This window comes from Oryctolagus cuniculus, chromosome 1, assembly GCF_964237555.1.
Source record: "Oryctolagus cuniculus chromosome 1, mOryCun1.1, whole genome shotgun sequence".
Lineage (NCBI taxonomy): Eukaryota > Metazoa > Chordata > Mammalia > Lagomorpha > Leporidae > Oryctolagus > Oryctolagus cuniculus.
Window position 1 is genome coordinate 6,039,042 of NC_091432.1, and position 9,722 is coordinate 6,048,763.

Genomic DNA, 9,722 nt, shown 5'->3' on the forward strand with positions numbered 1-9,722 from the left:
CTGCGGGTTCGGGCGGCCCCTGGGGGTCCCGGGCGTGGGCAGGCGAGCGCGCCAGGGTGCAGAGAGGAGGCTGCGGGGCCGATCCGGGCGCCTCCCGCACTCGTCTCCGATGGGCCGCCCGCGGGCCGGGGCTGGCGCGGCCGAGGGCCCGGCTCGCCCGCTGCGGGCAGTGGCCGGCGGGGACGTCGGGCGCGCCCCGCACCCCGCGCGCCCCCCGCGCCGAGACGCGTGCGGGGTGAAGCCGCCGGCTCTCCGCGCGCGGGGCGGGCGGCCGCCGCCCAGCCGCTCTGGCCGCGCTCCAGCCCGGCCCGGGTGACATCACCAAGCTCCTCCGACCCGCGGGAGGGGGCCCCCGAAATCCCCTAAAAACAAAGTGAGTAATCGGCAGGCCCGCCCTCCAGGCGGGGCTGGGACGCGGGGGCGAGCGGAGCCGCCCCGGGAGCCGCCTCCGGGCGGGCGGGCGGGTGAGCGTCGGTGTCCGGAGCGGCCGGCGTCTGCCCCCGGCCCCCGCGGGCTCGCCCCGGCGCGGCGCGCACCTGCCCGGACCCCCGCGCGGGGCGGCGGCGGCGGCGGCGGCACAGGCACAGCGCGCAGGCGCGGCCGGGTTCCGGGCAGTGACGCGGCGACGGGCGCGCGCGGCGCATTTCCGCCTCTGGCGAATGGCTCCCCTGTAGCGCGCGCCGCGGGCCCAGCTGCGACCCCGGCCCCGCCCCCGGGACCCCGGCCATGGACGGTGAGGGCGCCCCGGGAGCCGGCGGGGAGGCCGCGCCGGGGCCGCGGGGGCTGTGGCGGGACCCCCGGGCCGCCTTCCGCCGCTTCCTGCGCCGCGGGCGCTGCTGCGCCAGGGAGCGGTCCGGCCGGCCGGTGGCGCGGGGCGGGGCGGGCGGCGGGGGTCTGACTCAGTTTCCCCTCCGCGTGGAGGGGGCCTTGACCGGGGGCCCTCCCGGGGTGGGGGTGCGGGGTGAGCTTTGAGGCGAGTCCGTCGCATGGCCTCTGGGGCAGCCCTGATGGAGTTGTTATGGGAGAGGGTGTGAGTCAGTTTCCTCTCGGGTGGGGGCTGGGGGGTGGGGGGCGCCCTCCCACAGCTCCTCCGAGGACAGTGGGCCGGGCCCTGACTCGGGTTCCCTCAGCACAGCCGGGGGTCCAGACCCCGTTTGCCCTTAGGAAACAGGTGTTTCTGGCTCCTGTACCCCCCACGGAGCAGGTCCTGACTCAGTTTCCCTGGGGCGGGGGGTGGAGGGGACCTGGGCTTGTGCTGACCCTTACCTCCTCCCCTTTCAGACCTGTTCCCCCTCATCTTCCCCTCGGGTAAGTGGGCCGGCCCTGCTCGGTGGCGGGGAGGGGCTCCGGGGGCTGGGGGGCTGGGGGCAGCCCCTGATGGGACCCCCGGCCCCCGCAGAGCCAGCCCAGGCCTCGGGCCCCTTCGTGGAGATCATCGAGCAGCCCAAGCAGCGGGGCATGCGCTTCCGCTACAAGTGCGAGGGCCGCTCGGCGGGCAGCATCCCCGGCGAGCGGAGCACGGACACCACCAAGACCCACCCCACCATCAAGGTCAGTCCTGCTCCCCCTGTGGCGGGCCGGGCGCGGGGGAGGGGCCGCCGAGCCGGCCCTGCCCCCAGCACGCGCTGTACTTTGCACAGATCAATGGCTACACGGGACCCGGGACGGTGCGCATCTCCCTGGTCACCAAGGACCCCCCTCACCGGCCTCACCCGCACGAGCTGGTCGGCAAAGACTGCCGGGACGGCTTCTACGAGGCCGAGCTCTGCCCGGACCGCTGCATCCACAGGTGAGCGCCCGGGGCCGCGCTGGGCGGACTGCTCTCTCCTGCGCTCCTCCTTTCTGGGAGTGGGACTCCTGGGGGACGGGCTGGGGCCCTGACCCTGTGGCTGCCAGCGAACCTGCGGTTCCCCCGAGCGCGCACCCGCGGACAGGCTGTAGGTCGTGCAGATAAACGGTGCACGTGGTGTCAGCCGTGACTTCCAGGCTGGGAGAGAGCCCGGCCGAGGGAGGGGTGCTGGTCTCGTGGCCTGGGGGCGGGAGGCCCGGGGTGGCCTCTGTCAGCTAGGCCTTGAATGGTGAGGCTGATCGGAGAAGCCCGGAAGCATCCCGGGGCGAAGGGAGAGGTGCCGAGGTCAGGGCCTGAGGGCGGGAGGCCGTCGACAGGAGCGGTGGTGTTGCAGCGCAGGGGAGCCGCTGCAGCCGCTGCAGCCAGGACCGGGGCGGATGGGGAGGTGCAGACGGGGCACCGCGGGAGGGTCCGCGCTCTGACGGGGAGGGGCTCAGCTTCCAGAACCTGGGGATCCAGTGTGTGAAGAAGCGCGACCTGGAGCAGGCCATCAGTCAGCGCATCCAGACGAACAACAACCCCTTCCAAGGTGAGGCCCCCCAGCTGCCCGCCCCGCCCCCGCCCCCGCCCCCAGCTGCCCGCCCCGCCCCCAGCCTCCGCCCCCGCCCCCAGCCTCCGCCCCAGCCCCAGGCCTCCGCCCCCGCCCCCAGCCCCCGTCCCCCCCAGCTGCCGCCCCGCCCCCCCAGCCTCCGCCCCCACCCGGCCCCCACCCCAGGCCTCCTGGCCAAGACGCCGCAGCCGGACACCACGTCCCGGCAGGGGACAGGACTGCGGGGTCCCAGTGCAGGCCTTTGTCCGGCGCTGTGGCACCCTTCGCCAGCCCCCAGGCCAGAGCGGCCGGCCCTCCCCGCCCCGTGTGACACCTGCCCGTCCGCCCGTCCGTTGTGACAGTGCCCATAGAAGAGCAGCGTGGGGACTACGACCTGAACGCCGTGAGGCTCTGCTTCCAGGTGACAGTGCGGGACCCAGCAGGCAGGCCCCTACGCCTGCAGCCTGTCCTCTCCCATCCCATCTTTGACAACCGTGAGTGGCTCGGGGGTCACGGGCAGGGGCCGGGGTGGGCCTGGGCGGCAGGAAGGCTGGTGGGCTGGGCTGCGGCGAGCTTCTGCCCGTCGTCCGGCATCCGTGTGTCATCTCCCGTGCCCAGCCCTGCTGGCTGCAGACAGGCAGGGACAGACCCAGAGCCGTCCTTGCTCTAGAGGGTGTGGCTTCGGGGCTGGCGGGGGTCTGATAGGAAGTGGGCGTTTTCCGGATCACGTGGCGAGAGAGTGGCATGCCCCCACCTACACCACGGACTGTGGGAAGTGGACATTACGAGAGCGAGGTGTCCTGGGCGGTGACGATTCCCTGATGACAGCCCGGGAAGCTTGCAGAGGGACTGGGCGGCATCATCAGTTGCAGTTTTTAATTAAATAATGAGCAGGATGAATAAAAATAGAGCAGCGCGGGAACCCTGGGGGCAGGAAGCAGGGTCAGGAGGGACGGGCGCGTGGCCAAGGTGGGTACGATGGGGCCCGGGAGACTGCCCGGGTCAGCGTGGCTCGCGCTGGGTCTGGAAGCCCCACGAGGGCAGAGCAGCGTGGGTCCCAGGCGTGGTGTTCTTGCCAGGGATAGCGCCGAGCCCGCCGGGGTGTGGGGCCGGGGAGGCGGTGTGGCGTGGGCTGCGCAGGCGCGGGGCAGCCTGGGCCCTGGGCTGGGCAGGCCGCGCGTCTCCCGTGGGCCGCCCCAGGAGTGGCTCAGGGCCGCCTTCCTCACCCTCACACCTCAGGCGCCCCCAACACTGCCGAGCTCAAGATCTGCCGGGTGAACCGCAACTCGGGGAGCTGCCTGGGCGGGGACGAGATCTTCCTGCTGTGCGACAAGGTGCAGAAAGGTACACAGGAGGCAGGCAGGGCCGGCCTCGCCGGGCGGGGAGGGGCAGGGCTGCAGCCAGTGGACCGCGGTGCGCTGGGCCCCGGACAGCTGACCCCCACCCCTCCCCCGTCTCGCAGAGGACATCGAGGTGTACTTCACGGGACCGGGCTGGGAGGCCCGAGGCTCCTTTTCACAAGCGGACGTGCACCGACAAGTGGCCATCGTGTTCCGGACCCCGCCCTACGCGGACCCCGGCCTGCAGGCGCCCGTGCGCGTCTCCATGCAGCTGCGGAGGCCCTCGGACCGCGAGCTCAGCGAGCCCATGGAGTTCCAGTACCTGCCCGACACAGGTACACAGCTGCGGTGGGAGCAGGCCCGTCCAGCGAGGCCGGAAAACCTAGGGGCCGAGCTCGGGGTCTGCGTAGAGCAGTCTCGGGGCTGGACGGCGTGTGCGTGGTGAGGGCGCGGCTGCGTCAGCTGACGTCCTGCTGCGAGGGGCCGCGTGACAGGAGTCAGAGTCCCCAAGTCTCCCTGAGCCCGAGGAGCAGCCGGCACGCATCGCAGCACTGCCCTCATCCTCGTCTGGCAGAGCTCCTGGGGAGGAGGCAGCATCGCGCCGGCCGCAGCTGCAGGGCCGGCCAGCGGCAGCCGGCACCGTGCTACCCGGCCGCCGTGTGCTCTGGTCTCCGGTGCCGCCTGAGCCCGGGGCCTGAGCCCCCTGTGTGGACAGAGATGAGTGCGCCGCGTGCCCTGCCCTGTCACGTGAGGAAGACACATGTGGACGAGGTCCTGGCGTCACAGGGCGACACGCGAGGCGGAGGTGGCAGCTGGAGCCCTCCAGCGGGCGCGAGGTGGCGTTCACCGTGGAGAGGGGCGCAGCTGTGCCGTCTGCAGGCAGGGCGAGGGCAGGTGCACAGCCTGGCGGGCAGCTGTGTAGTGGGAGCCGCTGGCAGGCAGGGAGCAGGCCCAGGCGGGAGGGTCTCGCTAGGCTGCAGGCCTTTGTCCGGGCTTCTGTCGTATGGCAGTGGGGAGCCACGTGCAGGGGTGAAGGGGAGACTCGGGCGGGGTGGCCTTTGGAAGAAGGTGCCGGAGTCCAGGGAGAGGCTCAGCCCCTTGCGGGAGGAACGGCTAGGCCAGGCCGCGGCACCTGCCGGTCCGCTCGGCGCGCTTTGCCAGGTCCCCTAAATCAGACCCCCCACCCAGCTTCCGGGGCGGTGGCCACGCTTCCTTGACCCTCGGCGTTCCGGGCCGGAAGCTTGGGGTCTGTCTGCGTTCCCGTCGCTGTGTCACCTCTTGGCAAGCAGGCCCCGGTGTGCTCACTCAGGCCCCCGTGTGCTCACTCAGGCCCCGTGTGCTCACTCAGGCCCCCGTGTGCTCACTCAGGCCCCCGTGTGCTCACTCAGGCCCTGGGCCAGAGGGGCCTGGCACAGACGGCTCGGGTGCCCGGAGGGCACCGCGGGGGCGGGGAGTGGGAGCGAGGCTGGGTCCCGGCTTCAGCTGCAGTGCAGTGGGCGCGCAGGAGGCGCGGGCTGTGGGGCACCTGCTTTGCCTTCATTTACTTGAAAGGCAGAGAGCGATGGCCGGCACCATGGCTCACTAGGCTAATCCTCCGCCTGCGGCGCCGGCACACCGGGTTCTAGTCCCGGTCGGGGCGCCGGATTCTGTCCTGGTTGCCCCTCTTCCAGGCCAGCTCTCTGCTGTGGCCAGGGAGTGCAGTGGAGGATGGCCCAGGTGCTTGGGCCCTGCACCCCATGGGAGACCAGGAGAAGCACCTGGCTCCTGCCATCGGATCCGTGTGGTGCGCCGGCCGCGGCGGCCATTGGAGGGTGAACCAATGGCAAAGGAAGACCTTTCTCTCTGTCTCTCTCACTGTCCACTCTGCCTGTCAAAAAAAAAAAAAAAAAAACACATTTAGAAAGGCAGAGAGCGAGTGATCTTCCGGCACCGGGATCCAGGCTTTGAGGAAGATGAGGCTGGCTCCGGCCGGTCTGTGGGATCAGAGACCCGAGAGCTGCGGAAGAAGCAGGGAGGGCCACAGCGGTTCTCGGGCAGGGCGGAGGCGGGGCCGGGCCGGGCAGCAGCCGAGTGGGAAGGAGAGCTGCCCGTGGCTTCAGGGGGCCGCATGGGCTCTTGAGGGAGGCTCCTGCTGGGGGGCCTGGGGGGCGGGTCTCCGGGAGGCCTGGCCCCTCCCCCACCCAGGGGAGGGGACCCACTTCTCGTTCTCCCAGACGACCGGCACCGCATCGAGGAGAAACGCAAGAGGACCTACGAGACCTTCAAGAGCATCATGAAGAAGAGCCCTTTCAGCGGTGAGGCGGCGGGCGGAGGGGCAGCTGGGGCAGCCGGGGGGGGCGGGGGGCCTGGCGCTGACCGCGTCGCCCTGCAGGACCCACCGACGGGCCGGGGGGGCGGGGGGGCCGGGGCAGCCAGGGGGGGCCGGGGGCCTGGCACTGACCGCGTCGCCCTGCAGGACCCACCGACCCCCGGCCTCCGCCCCGGCGCATCGCCGTGCCTTCCCGCAGCGCAGCTCCCGTCCCCAAGCCGGGTAAGAGTTCCTTTAGCCCCCTGCCCGGCCGTGGCTCTCAGTGAGACCCCGTGAGCTGTGTCAGGGCCGTCGGGAGCAGCAGAGGCACGGACACCTGGGCCCCGCTCCAGACGCTGAGCCAGAGGCTTTGTGGGAGCTGCCGGTGCCAGTGCACGGGCCGCTCCCACCCGCGCTGGATGGCTGGACGCCTCGCGGTGCCGGAGGGACAAACGCACAGCACCCGCCCTGCCGAGTGCCCGGCTGAAGCCACTGCTCCCTGGTGCTCCCTGGGCGATCTCCCCCAGGGCATGGTTTCTAGCGACACCGGGAGCCCACTTGTCTCTAAGTCTCCCTCTCTCTAAAAGGCTGGGAGTGTTCTAGGAGGTCAGAGTTGAGCTTTGTGGGTTTGAGCAATCAGGGAGGGCTCCCAGGAGGTGTGGCCAGGTCAGATTGGGTAAGAGGAAGGGGTGGGTCTCGGGGCCTCCGCTGACTTGTGCCTCTCTGTCTCCTGCAGCCCCCCAGCCCTATGCCTTCACGCCAGCCCTCAGCACCATCAACTTCGAGGAGTTTCCCCCCATGGTATTTCCTTCTGGGCAGATCCCAAGCCAGGCCGCGGCCGTGGCCCCAGCCCCCGCCCCCGCCATGGCATCAGCTCTGGCCCAGGCCCCTGCCCCTGCCCCTGTCCTAGTCCTGGCCCCCGGCGCCCCCCAGGCCGCGGCCCTGCCCGCCCCCAAGAGCACCCAGGCTGGGGAAGGCTCGCTGTCCGAGGCCCTGCTGCACCTGCAGTTTGACGCCGATGAAGACCTGGGGGCCCTGCTCGGCAGCACCACGGACTCGGGGGGGCTCACGGACCTGGCGTCCGTCGACAACTCGGAGTTCCAGCAGCTGCTGAGCCAGGGTGTGTCCATGGCCCCACACACGGCCGAGCCCATGCTGATGGAGTACCCCGAGGCCATAACGCGCCTGGTGGCGGGGTCGCAGAGGCCCCCCGAGCCGGCCCCCGCACCCCTGGGGGCCTCGGGGCTCTCCAACGGCCTCCTCTCGGGGGACGAAGACTTCTCCTCTATCGCGGACGTGGACTTCTCGGCGCTTCTGAGTCAGATCAGCTCCTAGGGGCCCCCTCCCGGAGCAGCTCCCGGGGCGCCTGCGGTCCTGGGGTGCGCCCGCTGCCCCAGCTGCGGGCCACGTCTCCCGGGCGCGCGTTTTATTCTCATTGGCAGTCTCTCTCTCTCTCCTCGGAGGTGCTTGAGCGGAAGCATTAACTCCTGGAAAGGTGGGGCTGAGGCCTCGGGCTTCGCCTGTCCTGTTGGCCAGCGCCCTTCCGTCTAGGGAACGCGAGGGGTCGGCCCGTCCTCTGGCTTCCCGTGCTCTGCTAGAGAGAAGGGCCAGCTGGCGCGGCGCCGTGGAGGCCGCAAAGCCTTATGTCACGAGTCTTCCTCACGTCATGCCTTCATGCCCGACAGCGCCCGCGTGGCGCTCGCCGTGTCCTTGTGCCACACCAGCTCCGAGGGCCGGCCTGCCCGCCTGTGCGGTGCTGCCCGCTCTGGTGCGACCGTGCAGGCCCCCTCCAGGATCCAGGGCGGACTTGGCCTGAGACCCCCTGCCCACGCCCGCTGCCCTGTCCTCAAGTGCCTTCAGAGCGTGGTGGGCGGGCGCTCGGTGACCAGGCCGCGCGGTTCTCACGGGACAAACAACGCAGTAGGACTCTCGCTCTGTCTACTCTGAACTAATAAATTAGTTGCGAGCTGACCAGATCTGCCTTTGGTTTTGAGATTAACTTTGGGAGGTAGCGCAACAGGGATGTGCCCGCGGGTGCACAGCCGGCGCCGGCGCCGGGCCCGGAACTCCGCCGGGGCCTCCCACGCGCGGCGGCGGGCGGCTGGGTGGGGAGCTGAGCGGCTGCGCCCCCGGCGCCACTGGGCTGCGGCGCCGCCCGAGGCCGGATGGGGCCGGCCTAGGAAGCCCGGCCTTCGTCCAGTGGGCTGCCGGGGGAGAGGCCTGCCCACCCGAGCCCGGCACCCCGGCCCCGGGGAAACGACCGACTCCAAGCCCGCGGAGCCTGAACAAAGGCCGGGCCGCAGCCGCAGCCCAGAGGAGGGACTTCCGGCCTGGCCCTGCGCACGCGCACTGACGACGGGCGCCCTGCCGGCTGCGGCGCGCACGCGCGCAGGACGGTCCTGCGCTGGCGGGCGCTCCCTGGGCTCAGGCCGCCGGCCGGTGTGTTCCGGGCTCCGCACCGTTGCCAGGGTTGACAGTGGGGCGCGCTGCGAAAGGTAGCGACGTCTGGGAGCGACGCCGGTGGACGGTGCCTGGCCAAAGGAAGACGCGGGCGGCGGGGCCGGGGCCAGGGTGGCCACTCGGGGACCAGGCTCGGGAACTCCCGCCTGGGGGCGGGGCCGGGCCCCGGGTCAGGACTTGGGCGGACGTGCCGGCGCGCACCCGGGGCAGGACAGGGCAGGACCCGCGGGGTGAGGAGGCCGAGCTGGGAGCAGCGCTCCTCCCCCGAGTGAGCCCCGGTCCTGCAGCCCAGGCTCGGTCAGTGTCCTGAACCCGTCTCGGGGCGCAGTGACCTCACCACGCCCCCCGGCACTAAGTCCTTATCTCCAGCTAGACCTCTCCCCTGGGCGCCGGCCACTGGCCATCTCCACTCTGACACTGCTCAGGCCTCGTGAACTCACCCTGCTCCAAATGACCTCACCCGTCCCCTGCCTGCCCTGCTGGTCTCGGCCACCGCCCTGCCCCTCGCAGGAGCCCCAGCCAGAAACCTGGCCGCCACCGTGTGCCGTCTCTCTCGACGAGGTCCGCTCGCTGCTGCTAGCATCATCCCCTGGCCTGAGTCCCCCGGGCAGAACCCTGCCGTGGCCTCCTCCTCGGCCGGCCTGCAGCCAGACTGACCGCCCGATCTCCCGGCACTCTCCCTTTGAATGTGTCAGCCAGGTCTGTGTTCTGCTGACACCTGCCCCCCACCCCCAGTCCGAGTGCCACGGTGTCCAGGAGGCCCTGTGCAGCCTGCTCGGAGCCAGCTCCGGCCTCCCTGACCATGGTCCCTGCGGGTGCCCCAGCCCCAGGCCGGTAAGGCCCAGACCGGCCCTAATGGTTCCCATCTTTGCCTGTGAACTTGGAATCCTGCCGTGCTGTCCTCAGCGCCTGTGTCCATCCTGCCAGCGCCTTCCAGGACGGGGCACCGGCCCAGGGCGCCCCTGGCAGAAGCCCCCGCCTGCCGCGCTGGCCCCCACTCGCCTGGGAGGAGCCCGGCTCCACCCCGGTGCTCGCGCCTCCCGAGCCACGGTCAGGCTCCGCATGACCCGGCCCACCCTCCGCTCCGGACCTCAGCCCTGACCCGCGGGAGCAGAGCAGGACAGCTCTGACCCGCGGCCGCCTGCTTCCCAGTGTCGGTGCGCGGCAGCCGCGGGGAGCCAGCCTGAGCGCCCGGCCAGCGTCCCAGGGCCCCGACGGCGCCCCTCCCTGTCGCGTCGCCAAGCAGGGGAGCACACG

At 71.7% G+C, this 9,722-nt stretch overlaps 1 protein-coding gene across 2 annotated transcripts; it reads left to right on the top strand.

Annotated features, from left to right (window-relative positions):
- Nucleotides 1–241: 241 nt before the first annotated feature.
- Nucleotides 242–7,976, top strand: RELA (RELA proto-oncogene, NF-kB subunit). Of its 2 annotated transcripts, none has more exons than XM_051827971.2 (11): nt 242–373; nt 1,282–1,308; nt 1,400–1,551; nt 1,641–1,789; nt 2,287–2,378; nt 2,741–2,872; nt 3,618–3,722; nt 3,841–4,053; nt 5,932–6,012; nt 6,174–6,248; nt 6,742–7,976. In XM_051827971.2, the coding sequence occupies exons 3-11, from the start codon at nt 1,459–1,461 to the stop codon at nt 7,338–7,340; spliced, it is 1,539 nt and encodes a 512-aa protein (XP_051683931.2). In that variant the 5' UTR covers nt 242–373; nt 1,282–1,308; nt 1,400–1,458; the 3' UTR covers nt 7,341–7,976. The 2 variants fall into 2 exon arrangements, with proteins under 2 accessions (XP_051683931.2, XP_051683930.2); XM_051827970.2 differs by lacking the exon at nt 242–373 and adding an exon at nt 595–733.
- The last annotated feature ends 1,746 nt before the right edge of the window (nt 7,977–9,722 follow it).